The 16207-nt window shown below is 41.2% G+C and overlaps 2 protein-coding genes across 2 annotated transcripts; one reads left to right on the top strand and one right to left on the bottom strand.

The window, feature by feature from the left end:
* On the bottom strand, positions 1–5408 carry nts (neurotensin). Its single transcript, XM_041038886.1, has 4 exons — positions 5348–5408; positions 4230–4291; positions 1251–1451; positions 1–144 (listed from the first exon to the last, which is right to left on the bottom strand). The coding sequence occupies exons 1-4, from the start codon at positions 5406–5408 to the stop codon at positions 1–3; spliced, it is 468 nt and encodes a 155-aa protein (XP_040894820.1).
* Positions 5409–7535: 2127 nt separating this feature from the next.
* On the top strand, positions 7536–15639 carry rassf9 (Ras association domain family member 9). The gene is made up of 2 exons (XM_041037449.1): positions 7536–7678; positions 14325–15639. The coding sequence occupies exons 1-2, from the start codon at positions 7632–7634 to the stop codon at positions 15586–15588; spliced, it is 1311 nt and encodes a 436-aa protein (XP_040893383.1). The 5' UTR covers positions 7536–7631; the 3' UTR covers positions 15589–15639.
* Positions 15640–16207: the final 568 nt, after the last annotated feature.

Genomic DNA, 16207 nt, shown 5'->3' with positions numbered 1-16207 from the left:
TCAGTAAATTGCACTTCGTTTTAAGATGTATGGCCTCCGGGACTTAGTGGTGTGTGCCGCTTGCCTCTTCAGGATATAGGGTGATTTTCGTTTCAGCGGAGTGTCACTGTTCTCCTCTAAATATTCTAGAGAGTCGTGAAGTAGCTGTTGGGGGGTAAAGAAAGAGAGAGAGGGCAGCGGGTGAGTGTCACAACGAGGAGGAAATGGCAGGCAAACACATGTTTTGTTGCTGAGTGGCAGGGTAATGGGTGGCTACGCCGGTGTAGCTGTGATTAAACGAGCTCTGTGCTTCCATGCATGGCAAAACAGATGCTGATCTGCAGTCACTGTGTTAAGATTTAAAAAAAAAAAAAAAAAGAAAAAGAGAGAAGAGCTGTTGTGTAAGAAGCTGAGAGTGAAAGGAAAATGATGGAGGGGAGGGGGGAAGAGACAAGGAGGAGGGGTGAGAGAGGAGATTTAATGAGGTGTGTTTACAGCGAGAGAAGATGGATGGGCGCTGTGTGTGCGAAGAGTGTGTGCGAAGAGTGTGTGTGTATGTGTGTGTGTGTTTGAGATGTGAGTGAGATTTAGAGTAAGCCTTCACGTATGCGTCAGTGTTTATGTGAGCGTGTGAGCTGCACATGTGTTTTGGGGATTTTATATGAGCCAGGGCATGCCGTTAATAGCTTCACTGATTTGTGTTTGTTTTGTTTTTGCTTTTTCACAAAACTCCATCTTGGCATGCAACTACTGATTAGCAAATAAACCGCTTTTAGGATTAGTGAATTTGCACAATTATCCCTAATTTTTAAAGCTCTTTGTGCAAGATGAGAATATGTGACCGCCTAATAACAAAGTAGATTTACCCAAGTACTAGTTATTTAACTGACACGCAGCGTTGAATGAACTCATGAAATATGAGCTTCTGTTGGGAAAAAAAAATCTGTTAAAATTAGGTATTTTTCTCCTCATTCAAAAAATGACTTGAGAATTTTCTCAACTTGTATCTAATCTAAGAAAGGATCAATAAGTACTTTAACTGATGATACTACATTTTACTGCCAAAATACGTACTTGTGCTCAAGCAGTTAGTGCTTGTTTAAAAACTGGTCAAGGATTAGAGAATAAAGTTGATAGGAAGACAACTTATTTCCATTGTGGTATTCTAGTGTCTAATACGACAGCAGCCACGAGAAAAGACATGCCAATTAACTCTCTGCAGTAAAGGATAACTTCTTCCACCACTGTGTGTCTGTGTGTGTGTGTCTCACCCTCTCCTCCCGGCTCTGCAGCGCTCGGCAGATGTGTTGCAGGTTGTACAGCTCCTCCAGCAGCTGGAGGCTCCCCTCCCTCAGCTCGCCATCCTCCTGCTCTTCACCGCTCCACGTGTCCTGCCGCAGGCTGCCCACCATCCTGCACAGGTTGGCCAGCGAAATGCGCCAGTAGGGGGCACTCTGCTTATTCTGTTTCATCTACAAAGAGGGAGCAAAAGGGGGTGGGGAGGGGGGGCTGTTAGTTTGAAAAGTATTAAGTTTCAAACTGAGTTCAGGAAGTGACTGGTTCAATTCAAAACTTAGATCCTGGTTGTGAGGAGGTGATTTAATTGAAGTTTCAACTAACGCTGTGAGCTGAGGTGAAGTGAAAATTGGGTTGAGCCCAGAGGGAGGGGGACCACAGAGGACGAAAAAAAACACAGCTGTTAAACAGCCTGATGTTTAGAGCATGAAAAGTGACTGTTTTTTTTTTTTAACCTTTCAAATTTTATGAAAAGATCACGAATGCACTGCTTTGATTACTGAATCCAGGAAAAAAAACAGGGGGGCACAATAATGAGAACTGTTATACATTTTAATACAGTCTGATCCAGTAGCCCTGCTATAACTGGTACACATATGTGTATGTATATTATCATGCTCATGTTTGATTGTGACTGTGAGGGAAAATATACCACAATTGAATAGTGATTTTGTAGTCAGCAGTACAACCATACTGCATTTCTGCTCTTATTCAGTCCATCCTGCACTCGCACTGATGATGGGGACAGTTTTTATTTCAGATTGTCTCTGATGCTTCTTTCACATGCAGCCAGGTTTTCTGTGTCCTCAAAAAGTTGTATTTGTTTTGATTTTTTGCTTGTTTTGTTTGTTCAATCTGTCAAACTGATGCAGTACATTCAGCTTGTCTTGATGAGCTGCTTACCCACCCCACTGTATTGCATTTGTTTCACAGAAGAGTTGTTATCTAAATGCTTTTGTACATTTTCCACACAACAGTTTCTTGTGTTGTGTTTTTTTCTGTTGCAGCAGTAACGGCTGTGGCTCTGAGGATGCTGCTTTACACTGAAAGCACAGATGCCGCCTGCCAGCAGTTAAGATATATCTGTGCTATTTCTTAACCATTCTTAGGCACCAGACAGCCAGGGTGATATATATGTCACATCTAACCTCATCTAGCTGCAGCCGGCTTTCTTATAATCAAGTTTGAATGCTTTAAGATGGACAAGGGCCCCGGGGCCGCCAAGTGTGAACACTCATTGCACACATTACAAAGACCTCTGGTTGTCACTGAGGATGATGGAAAGATTCAGCAGGTGAGTAGAAATTGTTGCTTCTAAGTTATTGTAAAGGGCCACAAGCCCTCCAAGACTCAGTTTGCTCGCACCGTTTATGAGCAGCAGAGGAAAACGGTCTCCTCCAATGTTGTAAAGACAGGAGCCGCATAAAAATACAGGTTCCTTTTGTCCTCTGGCCAGAGACGTAATAAAAGTTGTAGAGACATCAAACGAACAACACGCCAGGGACCAAACATAAGCAGCTACTGACATTTAGAAATCATTCGCTCATCGAAGATTTCAGTGGCTTCCATTGAGTTTTAAGTGAAGTGAGTGGGGCCAGGTGTGGGTTTAATTATGCTGACCTTTCAAGTCATTAAGGGTTATTTTTTATGGAGCTTCTTCTGGATCTTCTTAATGATAGTTAATCAATAACTTTGAGGAGCTTAATGAACAGTTAATGCAGGGGTCCAATATTCTCACAGTCCCCAGTGGGCCCCATGTTATTAACAAATCAGCTCTGTCTCAGTTGATTGTCAGTTGATTAAAATTTCTGTTGTTGTGACCTACCAACACCGAGCATCCAAACCAAACTTCAGAGGCAAACCTTATCCTGCACTATTTCTTTAAACCTTAATTTAATTTAATGTCTTTACAATAAGCAACTTAAAATTATGGAAAAGCTCAATCTACATTCCAACACTGCAAGTAACTGATGATAGAGAGTGCAGAGGTCAGTACCAGACTGGCCAGACTAATAGATGAGCCCTGGCTATAGAGTAATGTAATCATTTTCAATAGAGAAACAAGAACCACAGAGGAACTTTACCGCCTGCGTCCAATCAGATAAAAACCAGAGTGGATAATCAGTTTAGCTGTTGCATAAAAAATGATAATGTATATTAAGATAAAGCCACAAGTATCTTCAACAATGCTGCACTTTACAGCTTCACCGCACTCTATCAGTCATCCAGCAAGTTATTATTGCAATCATCACCCCTGAGCAACCTCGGAGCATCAGCAGCAATGAATCACATGGCTGATTTGTCACCGTCACGTCTCCGTGCGAGCGCCACAGTTATTTATCGGGGAGAGAGAGAGAGAGACAAAGAGAAGAGGAAGATGTGCCGCTGTGATGCTGTCAGGTCCATCTGAATCCTATTAGGCTCGGGCCATCCGTCTCCGCATGCCTCTAGTACCACTTTCACCAGCTCCATCCCTCAGCTTTGCCTGGCCTTCAGCACACGGCACCAGATAGATTTGATAAAAAAAAAAAAATCTTAAAGTTACATCTGAATAGCTTCTCTCAGCCTCAGCCCTTATTTTCTCCTCATCTCCGAGGACATGCCCACAACTGCAACAGCTCGAGTGTGTTGATTATATTTATTTCTCTGCACACATTTGAACTGACTAAAAAGACTTCATTTCATTCCCAGTCAACCCAGAAACAAGTTAGGCCCTGAGTGACACGAAAAAAGCCTCTCATGATAAATTATTAATGTCCCCCTCAGCATGAACACAACCAAAAGGTGAGGCTGTGACTGAAGCAGGGATCCTGATTTCATGAAAGAACACCTGGGTAGCCTCTGTGTGGAGTCAGGTGGAGGGATGTGACGGGTCGCTCACCGCTCGGGTGGGTTGAAGCTTTTAGGACACCCTGTCTCTGATGTCACAGGTGCAGAAAGAGAAGACCCCATACCTTAGAAGTGAAGAGACCGCTGAGCAGCTCCTCTTCTAGTGCTCGCTGCTCCTGGTCAACGTCTGGGAGTTGGAGGTAAAAACAGAAATATAACCTTCAGCCAGATCTAATCAGGAGTTAAATCAATCCTGACTGCTTGCTGCAGAGGAAATGTCACTTAGATATGGAAGAATAGAATTATCTTTATCGATTTGTCCGATGTATCAACTGGCACTTTTTCACCACCTTTATGGGCTGGAATTAAGGTGTCAATGTTCCAAACTCCTCATTAAGTGTAATTTGGAGACAGGCTAAGCTGAGTTAAAGTTCAGCCTACAGTTTTATTCATAGGAAGGCAACTTTGAGCGTTCAACAAGTGAAAACAAAACACAAATTAGCCAACAAAGCTTTTCAACCCATATTACTTCCTTCTCTGCACAAAAAAGGACTCAAATAAGATCAATTTTTCCATCTTATATGTTGACTGCTCATTGGTCCATTGGACCAAAAGCAGCTTTAAAGTCCCTTGTGGATTTAGATTCTTGGGCAGTTACTGAATACAAATAAATTTTCTTGATTTGGAATCAAAAAAGATAATATGAAATATTGTTTACTTCTCTGTGGCTTATTTAGAGGCTCATTTATATAAACATGAAAGTCACAACTTGGGTAGAAAATAAAAAATATCTCAAGTTGAAGAACTACATATGTTTACTTTAAGAAACATATGTAGTTCTTCAACATATATTTACTTTCAGAAATCAACTTCAAAGTTATTAGCCTCCTGAAGCCCAACAACATTTGAAAGAAATGTAGGACCAGTAAAGAGAGTAACCACCTTAATAAAAAATATTTTGGCAGACCAGGTATTACTCTGGGAACACAGACTTAGAAACCCATAATGTTAAACATTCATTTTTTAAAAACAGAAATATCTCCATACTCTGTTTTTAAATACAAAAATGATGCACCTGTTGCATACAGAAACTTATGTGAGATACCAGTGGTTAGACTTGTCCCATACTTTGCGTGTCACTGATTTTTATCTACTTCGTTCCTATGAATGAAATCAGTGCTAAATGATGAAATCACAAAATGATCATACATGCAAAGGCTATTGAAAGAGCCTCAGTGCCTACCTGTGCAAAGCCCACCACACGTGAAACAGAGGAGAAGCATACACGCCAGCTGTGCCTGCATCTTGGTGAGAGTACAAAGAAAAACAAAAGAACGATCCCACACTGCAGAAGTCACCTAAGGAGGAATCTAGTCCATAAGGTTAAGGGTCAAACCCAGGCAGCTAAAGAGGTTGAAGAGGGAATGTGTAGTGATGCTGCTGCTTCTTCTTCTTCTTCTTTTTCTTCTTCTTCCTCCTCTTCTTCTCTCCCAGCGCCAAACAACGCTGCACCTTCTTTGCAGTTTTCTGGTTGGATGTGAAGTGAAGTGGGCTCCATTCCCTCAGTTTATAAGAGGCAATGTGATGTCAGAGAATCTCTCACCACGACCAACCCCCACCTCCCTCATCTCCACCCCCACCTGCCCACCCACTAACTGAGCCCCCACCATCCATCCATCCATTCCTCTCTTCATATTTCCCTTCCCTCCTGTCACTGTGTCATCGTTTCATCAGACGTCACTTTTGCATCACAAGGCGAAAGGTTTTTGCGTCAAGGTTTGGGAGATTGGGTTATTTCCCCTCATGAATGCACACAGTCTGAGGTTTGTTTTGCTCTTGCCTCCCGGGGATAGGATGCAGGAGTGATGTGGGAGGGGTGGATGGAGGATGCCTGACAAAGATTCACTCTTTGTGTTACTGTTATGACTTTTTTTCCCCCTTTTTAAATCAACAGGTGATTGGCTGATTGTCCAGACATATTTTAGAATTATACCTGTTACTTTATGATTTTTCTTTGTGGTGATTCGTTCTTTTTTTTCATTTATTTAAAAATAAATTGACTTAATATGTTATTTTTCTTATTGTGTGTTTCTTTTAAATGTGTTTTCATTTAAGAAACTTTAGTCTAATTTAGATCCTTTTTTTATATAAATTGGACTGTTTGTTTTACTCTGAGATATCTCATGTAAAACAAATACGGTATGAAAATCATGCAATGTCTACGTACGTTCATATCACATCAGAAACTTGAGAGTTCATCACATTTTCTGCTCAACCTGCAGTCTGTCTCCAGGTTCAGGTGCTACTGCTGGTTTGGACTTGTACATGTTATGACATTTTTTTTTTTTTTTTGCCAGCTTTCCTGTTGCCACGAAAAAAAAAACTTGGCCTGGACACAATTCAGTCATTTCCTCACTCAGCTCATTGTGTGTGGCTTTGTGGGGCCCACACACAATGAGCTAATTGGCCGCTGGGTTTTAGCATTGGTTGTTTAATTGTAAACACCTAATTGTTGTTCATTACTACACACAAAAGTAACTTGGTATGCTAATCTTGGATGCCTTTCACTGTAATATAAAAAGGCGAATAGGTATTTCTCATGAAGAACACTGATGGGTAAACTATCACATAAAGTTTAAAGCCACAAAGTTGATATAGTCGTGCCTGTACTTTCGAAATTAGCCTTAGTTTCACTTGCCCATATTCACACTAATTGGTCCCCACAGAGAATTATCTCCTTTTAATAGACAGCAAACATCCCACTTGGAACAACTTCAAAACATGTGTGCTCTCCAAAAGATATTTCAAGCAGGAAAAAAAGTCAGGCTGTTTTCCTCTTGAATTTCATCTTTGTCATTTGAACAGGGATTCCAAACCCCAAGAGGTTAAACGTTTCTTCTCCGTGTCCTGTACTGCAGCTCAGTGAGACCGTAATCTTATTTTAACATCACTTGGCTTCCTTTTTGCCTCTTCATTGCACTTTTAAAGATATTTGGTGAGTAGCCTGATAAAAGAAGAACTGCAAAATGTGTTTACTGTGCACAGTGACCAAATTATATATAATTTTAATACTATCTGTGCATGTGGACATTTTCTAACTTTCAAATAGGCTATTTCTTATCTCCAAAATGTGCATATTCCTAATTAAATTTCTGCATTTACTGGTATCTAGTAGTAATCTCATATTCTCTTATAAACTTTCCACTCATTAGTGAGTTGAACCTGACTTCATCCTACGGTTTTAATTCTCACGGTTTTACTCTTTGCCTTTGTCATTTATTTTTACATGCGTGTGTTTCTCTGGTTGTTCTTTTAAGTGGAAGGGGGCAGAGTTTCACCAAAAAAAAAAAAACCTCTGTGCAGTGTGGGGAAACACCTCCCTCCGCTTTTGGGATGGGACGGCGGACAGAGTTGCAGTCGGGACAGCCTCAACTTTTCTGAAACACACCACAAACTGTCCGACGTCCTGCCATGCAGGGACTCTAACTTATTTCGGATTGTGGTCTGTTTCCTTGCGCTCCTGAGTCATGGCTCCTTTTGGAAAAAACTTCCTGAAAGCTCGACTGAAAAACAGGTAATTTGATGACAGTGAGATGTCTCGACGGGAAACCTGTTGTGTGTGTGTGTGTGTGTTGTTTTGTTTCTCTCTCTCTCTCTCTCTCTCTCTCTCTCTCTCAAGTTCGGTTTCAGAGAGCTTTCCGTTTTGAGCCGCTGAGGAGGGAGAATTACACACAACGGACTGCGCATCAGATTTATGATTGCGCTCCACAAGGGGCAAAGCAGGCTAAATTGTGAATGCAGTTTTGTGTCAGCATCTGTTTGACCATTAATATTATAAGGATACTATAGGTTGTCCCCCATGGTGATACTATGGACCATAAAAAATGTGCTTCATAGAGTTAAATGCACCATTTAATGCTACAGGGACATAAAATATATTTCCAAAGAATATTAAGTTAGAGGAATATGACTGACTTGGTGACTGGTTTTGACAGATATACCTCTTTAAGGCAGTATTGCATGTGTGTATGTGTGCATCTGGAGGAGTTCAGGGGATGTAACCTTTAACTCTTGGCACCTTTTAACCCACATAGGTTCCTTTTTTGACACTTTTACTAAATTAAACTGATGTAAGACTTGTTTTCCTACCTGTAGGTGTTAAGTTATTTTTCCCCATTATGGAAAGTTTCAGTAAAACGTGCCCTTTAATAGTGGTTCTCTCATTCCTCTCAAAATACACAGCACTGTACATCAACTCATAGAAGCTTTGACCTTCTCCTGCTCTGTAATTACTATAAAGATGTTACATTTAATACTCGTTTCATCTGGAACAGCAGAGTCAAAGAACGTTCTTACTTCAGGTTGAGAGAGATCCTGTCATCCACACTTGTATAATTTGCTTCAGCAATTTTCTTAAGTGACTGGCTTGGCCTCTTTGATGTGTCCCTGGCTACAGCTGGGATTCAGCCTCAGCTTTGAAAAGGTGGGAAAATTAGATTTGCAGAGGCACCAGCTATCCTCTGTTATTGGTGCAGAAATTCTATTTGGATTGTTGAATGCAGACTTTTGTTGTGCAGAGTTGGTAAACAGTGTCTCTTTTGGAGTATCTAGGTCATGATCCAATCCCTTGCAGGGTGCAGGCAGGATTCGTGTTGCCAAGACCAGGATCAGGAAGGTTTTAATTGTGGGTAAAGAAGTATTTTCATTAGCTTTACTTATTAAGGCTCAGATTTACCACTAAACTCAGTGGAATAGGGTTTGGATGAAGTTCAGAAATAAAACAGGCTTTTATACCAAATTACTGTAAAAACCCTTTGACAGTGGCACCAGCAGCAGAATAGATGTATTTTCACATTACACAGAGCTGAGATCAATTATCTTTGATAACTTCAAAAAGTCTGACTGAAGCTGTCTCCAGTGGATGTCTTTATTTTTTTTTCATGTTGTGTAGTAATTACCACTGCGGCACCTATAATTACCTCAAGTGTTTAGATCTGTAGATATGTCAAACACTTGATTTCAGAGACTGGCTTTCACTCACACTGGGACTTAAAGCTGGATGTTTGCAAAAGAATGACAGTGTGAAGTCGATGTGGAGCTGCAGTCATTTGAAACATGACAAACTTTGCAGACTTTCAGAAAAAAAAAACTTAAATGTGGTGATGATTACTGCTGACAACATTTGTTTGAAGACCATCAAACAGTCATAGTGTGTCATCATGGAGTCCTGTGTGTCAGAATGGCATCCTATAGTGAAACAGCACATACAGGCCTGAGAGGGCTTGAAATTAAACGGTTGCCAGCCAGTGACATATGTGACCAAAGCAATGCAATGACCATGTCCACTTATCTTGCTGTGAGCCACAATTACAGCGTGAGGGCATTATGCACAGGACCAATTAGCTGCTGAAACTGTTTGGATAACACAAATTAGCAGACCGAGGCAAACCACAAAAAAAAAAGATATAATTTGTGTTGAAAGAGAGTAAGTCACTTATTTTCACTGAGCAAAAGCTTATTTGGTGATTCAGAGACCTGCTCGGGGGGAAGGAAAATAAGAGGGGTGGGTGGTTTCTCAGAGGAAGGGAAGAGAAGGGAAGGGGTGTGTTGTGTCTCTGCTCACAGATGCCTATCAGAGGAGTCATCATCCCAGAGATCAACATATCCAGATAGAAAAGTGATGTTATTTCCTCACCGATCCCTCATCCTCTTTCAGATAAGAGTGGGAGGAAGCGTCTCCTGTCCAGCACTGAGCAGTTTCCCCCCCTACTCTCTCTGTGTATCTTGTTCCTCCAACAAACAAAGAAAACACCATATAGATACTTTCTACATGTAATATATCTCTGTTTTGTGAGGAATTTCATGGCCTTCTATGCTTTCACACACTCAGTGGCAGACAGGGCAGATAAAACCTTTTCTAAATATGAAGAATAAATTAAAAGCTGTGTGGTAGTCTGTCTGAAAACAGAGCTGCTGTAATTAGTTTTGGAAATGCTAATGCAAGGTATTCATCTTAATTTACCTGATGTTATTAAAATTTACCATATGGAAAACAATGCTTCCTTCAGCAGACACTAGTTGCAAAGTCTGTGGTTTATCCAGAATAACAAAGACACTGTTTCTTGGAGAGAGATGCTAAATTTTTGGATGGAAATGACAGTTTGTCAGTTGATCCATTGCTTTCTTTCCAGACTATAAATCTCACTAACTTTTGAATGGATTGTTTGTGAGATTTAATGGCTTATCAGTGGTGCCTAGATGATGACCTGACATACTCTCTCTTTTTCAGTTCTGAGAGCAAGCCTATAATTTAACAATTACCACCACCAGACTAATCAGGATGTTATCGAAATTTTCATTCTGTAGAAAGAAAATCAGAACCTGTTGACAGCAGTGGCTACAGGATATATTTGCTGATATACTATCACAGCTTTGTTCCTGTTGAAAATATCAGCATCACCTTATCTTAGCACTATTGATCTGAGAGAACACACTGAAACACTGGAGAGCTGTATTTCTGTCATTTGTTATGACTTGCTCAAACCACCAGCATGCGGTCCTCTGTGGTAACTTGTAGCTTGCAAATTTATGACACAAGAGGGAATTGTTAATGTCTACAAGGTTGTTATTATGAGTATTACAATGGAAGGGAGCCATGCCACCACAGTGGAGGTGTAACGTAATCACACAATGCAGAAACTTGTACTAAAAATCATATAATTAAAATGTGGTTTCCTCCCACATGTCTGACGTCTCACTGGGTATCGCAGCCTTTAAGTTCAAGCTGAGGCCAAGCGGGTCTGCTCAGGTTTCTTGGGTTCACTCAGGTGTGAAATGTTGAGGTCTATCCACTGCACAGTGTTACTTTATTTTAATTTTAATATTTTCTATTAAAAGTATATATATATATATCATTCTAAATCCTAATTCCATCGGCACATTTCCAATCACAAGCTTTGAGTTCATCACAATATCAGTGTCAGCCCTGTCATTTATCATCCAAAGCTGTGCCCTATGAGGGCACCCTCATTTGTTGCGTCTGGTAGCGCAGCTTAATCCCAAGCTATGAATATCAAATGGCACCCAAAGTGACAGCCCTTATGAATCTATTAGCTGCGATGTAATCAGCCAAATGGTGCATGCAGTATTTGTGAATGTCCTGGCAGAGCGTTGACTCGAGAGGGTTAGTGGTTTTGGCAGTCAGAAAGACTGATACCACCATTCTCATCAAAATGTTTGTCCTCAGAAAATACTAACAATTTTTCCCCTTACAGTTCTGTGAGGTTCCACTGATACAGTTTTGCACTCTTAAGGAATTTGGCTTTCAACCTACATCTGCTTAAGTCAAAAATACTTTCTCGCTTGAATTTTTCTTGGTGGCTATTATGTGAATCATTGTTCCATTCAGGAAGTGTTGAGACTTAGAGAAAAATACGCTGCAGGTTGTTTTCTCTTGATTGGCCTGTGTCTCACAGTCAGCTGTTGTTGCTGCTGCTTTCTCCTCCTACGGGTACAACGAGGCCCAAGTTTAGTTTTACAGAAAACTTCAAGTTTCAGCCGTCTGTGATCAGGAATCTATGGGTGACGTCACAGGTACTTGTGAATGTCATATTCCAAACAGTTAAAATAAGGTTAATGTCCCCACAGTCATACATTTGTCAATGTTTTCTTCACATTAGAATGCAGCTGAACACAAACCACAGTAACTGGTATGGAAGCCATTTTTCCTTTCCTCTCTCAGGCCATTGAACTGTGGTGACAGGATGTTGCCTGGGACAAATACAGGTGTTTCCCTGCCTTGCTGTACCCTCTTCCTGCACAGCTGAGGGCTTGGGTCACCCTCTCTGAAATATCCAATTGTCTAGGGAACATGTTTATTCACCTGTAAGTTCAGATATGACCAGAGATACACGTTTCTCACATGCTTAGACAGGCCACTGTTAGTGTTTGTGGGAAATATTTGTACTTCACAGGCGATTTAAAAATGTTTAGCACAGTTGTGAGGCATGGATTTTGTTTTTCTTTTTCCTACCCTGTTTTCCCTCCTTTCTTTTTTTTTGCCTCTTCTACTCTTTCCTGCATTCTTCCATGCATTACAGTGCAGTACAACAATGGCTCCCAAACTGCTTTCCAGTGATGGGAGCAGTTTATTTCATGCAGCCTTTGAATGCTGTGTATTGGGCTAGAGGATATAAAACTATCAATACAAAATATGGTGAATACTAAACTGTAAGCTCTACAAATGTGTTGCAGAGCTGTTGCATTAGATTGCATTATATTGCACAGGTGTGGCCTTCACCGTGTCCACCCACTGTTTTCCCTCCTGTGCAGCAGTAGCCTTTGTGGGGTTTCCTGCGTAGGTGGTAGTTGGAAACTCTGAGGTCAAACTTGTCATGGTTGTCGTTGTCTGTGAATGCCAGAGGCGTGTTGGATTTGTTTGGCCTGCGCATAGCTCAGGTATTTGCTGTGCCCCGCTCGTCTCCAAGGGTCTCCGTAACCATTAACCAGCCTCTCGCATTGTTGCATACGTATCACATTCCTGAGACCTTATCCACCAGCAGTTTACACAATGCTCCAGTTGTGTGTTTTCTTGAAATGTGTGAACCAAAACACAGTGGTATCGGTCTGTAAAATCAGCAAACTGTGAGATCGTTTCATTTAAGTTCTCCAGTTTGAATAATACTTTATATGTTGCTTACTTGTGCCAGCGTGCAGGTAGGTAGTATCTGTATCATCTTCAGAGGATGTGTATTTTTGTCCACCCTCTGTTGTGATGATCAGTGATTAATGTGGGCTGCAGTCAACCAAGGTTATCTCCGCAGATAAAGACACAGCAGCTACAAGATGCAAGGTTCAGATCTGAAGCCTCTGCTGTGAACCAATGCTATGAACGACATCTGTAATATTTTATTTTAATCATGAAGTTTGTTTCATTTTTTTGTGGATATATTGTAGAATCTGCTTTTGTGCAAGTGTCTCTTTACTTTGAACTGAAATACAAACTGAAAAAAAAATGCTTGGATGGGAAAAACCCTTTTGAAATGTATTGTTTAAACACCATGTTTGCCTGTGTGAGATAATGTGAACAAGTCTCTTGCTGAGCTACAACTAAACGCCCCAGTGATATCATCAGTTTGTGGAGTTACTGTTAATGAGAGCTGACATTAACCAGGATTACAAAGATATCATTCTGATTTATTACTGTCAACAGTTTAATGAAATACAAAATAAGTCTGCTGTTAAGTGTTGGGAGGAGGAGCTCTGGTTTATGCTTCTTGGTGAAATTACATGGATAATCTCTCTCTGGTTTCTTTGAGACTGAACTGTCTCTAATCATAGGTGTATTATATGTCAGCTACAGTACATCAGGGTTAATCAAATTAATCACATGAATTGCAGAATATTCCTGATATGTTATGTTTCATTTGAATAATAACATGATACATCAATTCTTTATCTTGAAATCAAATTGAAATGTCTGGCAATGTTATCTACTTATTTGATTACTTGCTCGTGTTGTGGATGTCTGCATTGCCAGTATCATTTGATGGCTGGATATTAGGTCCTGGATATTACCGGTGGTCCATTAACCATGTAAAAAATGGATATCGTCGGCCCATCAGAGGTCAAGTTTTACGGTCCAGACGAGAAAGGTAATGAGGGACTTGGGGTTAAATAGCTCAGAACCGAACCATTAAGCGATCATCTCTGATGAGTAAGAAGATGAGTAACAGTCTAATAGAATCAAGCCAGGGAGCACAAAATGAGCGAATGTAGTTTTCTTCTCATTGACCTAATGGAAAACCATCAAAGCAGGATCTATTTAAGAAAAAAACACTACTTAGATTAGGGAAAGGACTTCAGAAGCATGTGTTGGAGAGTATCTGTGTGTTGTACTTCAAACTGCTGCTCCCACAAAATTTGATTTTAAATACTGATGAAGATCCCAAAGTTTGCAAAGAAAATAAATGAGTCTGGTTATTTACCTTTATGTCATGTTGAAGACACTTAAACCAAGTAGTGTATGAATATTACACTCTGTAAACATCATATGTGTGGATTTACAGTGTGAAACTGTCAGTGTGGTGGAATAAGATGATTTTAACAACCTTAAAGCTACTTGAGGGGAAACAGAAGGGAAACCTGGATGTTAAAGGATCTTCCAAACATTTCATTGCAAAGACACAGTGGTAAGCTTTTTTTTTCTGTCTCTTTCCCAGGACAAAAGAGGCTGAGCCTGTGGTGGGAAAGGAGATTCAGGTTACAGTCTGCAACGAGGAGAAGGTTGTCTGTGGAGTAACAAAGCACACAACTTGCACAGATATGATTCAGGCATTACTGGAGGATCACAAGTCAGTCCCAGAGAGCAAGCGGCTCCTGCACGGGGAAGCCAAAGACTTCTGTCTCATCGAGCGCTGGAGGGGTTTTGAGAGGGCCTTGCCTCCTCTTACCAGAATCCTGAGGCTCTGGTACGCCTGGGGTGACCAGAGACCCTTCATCCAGTTTATTCTTGTCAAAACCACTGAATTTGTGCCTCAGCCCACCAAGAAGGCTGTGAAGTCTAAGGGGGCAAAGCCGAAGCGGTGGGAGCACACTCGTGCACAGTACCCCCAGTCTCTGCCAGTGGAGAAGCAAAAGCGCATGGTGAAAAAAGCTTTCAGGAAGCTGGAAAAGCTTCACAATGAGAGCAAGAGCTCCCCGGGTGCTGAGGAGATCGAGCGGATGGTGCAGCTTATTCTCAACCAGGACCACACCATCCGGGAGCAAATCCAACGCATGAGGGAGCTGGATTTTGAGATTGAGCACTTTGAACTGGAGGTGCAGAGAGAAGCTGAGTTGGAGAGTTCATTGGCTCAGGCTTGCAGTCAGAGTTTGGAGGTGCACAGTGAGGAACAGCTGCAGGAGTACCTGTACACCAGTGATGGAATCGAACAGCTTGACCTACAGGTTCAGAGACACCAGGAGCTCATCTTTCAGCTGTCCCACGACATTGACGCTGAGCTGAGGAGGGCTAACTTACCACTAGACCAACCTGAGGAGAGTGAACAGGAAGGAGCAGCAGCTGCTTCCTGGATTGCCTCTGAGACAGACGAATCATTCTACGCTGCCGAGCTACAGAGCCTGCAGGATGAACTGAAACACAGCCTCTTCACAGGTGTGTCCCTTCACAACCAAGCTGCAGAAATAGACAAGCAGCTGAAGCACTTTGACACTACGCTGGCCTCCAAGGACCAGGAGTGCTGGCAGCTGGCTGCCCAGCTGAGCTCACTGCAAATCGGGGACAGCACAGAGGATAAGTCCAGTCCTCTCCCTCTGAAAAGTGAGACCCAGTGCAGCGTCTCACAGACAGTGAAACTCAAACACAGCCTGTCCCCTCTAGACATTACAGACACAGACTCAGACACTGGGATTAGCTCCACACACAGTCAGGACTCACTGTCACCATGTCTCGACTTCCCTCCCCCACTGGATACAGACGTTTGAACAACCCAGCTGACCCTGCAGTTTAATGTTCTGTATACACCAGCCCCAGTTTGTGCTGGAGCTGAAACAATTAGTCAATTCATTTTCTGTCATCTCCAACTATTTCAATAATCAACTAACTACTTCAGTAATTTTTTAAAAGTAAAATAGTTAAACATTCTTTGGTTTCAGCTTATCAGAAAATATCTTCAGAAAAACAGCAGCAAGTTTTGTTAAATGACATCTTGGATGTTTGAAAGGAAAAGAGGCCTAAACTCTAATGATAATACATGAAAGGCACAAACTGTAGGAATGTATGCACCAACTACGGTCTTCTGTCACTGTTTGACAGCTAGATTATCCACTTTAAATGTGCTTTTTTTTTTTCTCCCAACAAAGAATCAAAGACAATTTCCCAGTGACAGCAGCAGACATGTTTAACATGTGCCACGTTTAGTTACGTTTTTTTCTGTCACAGGCTCGTCGTGTTAGAAAACGGTGAATGTATGTTCATTGCCCCTCTTAAAGTTCTCAAGGTATTTTTGAAGCTGCACTTCTTCTTTTTTTTTTTTTTTTTTTACACATTTCTAAGTATATTAACAATGTTTTATATTAAAACAAACAGCTAACTGGTTTGGAT

Source organism: Toxotes jaculatrix, chromosome 5 (genome assembly GCF_017976425.1).
Source record: "Toxotes jaculatrix isolate fToxJac2 chromosome 5, fToxJac2.pri, whole genome shotgun sequence".
Lineage (NCBI taxonomy): Eukaryota > Metazoa > Chordata > Actinopteri > Toxotidae > Toxotes > Toxotes jaculatrix.
This window is presented reverse-complemented; position numbering and strand designations above follow the sequence as displayed.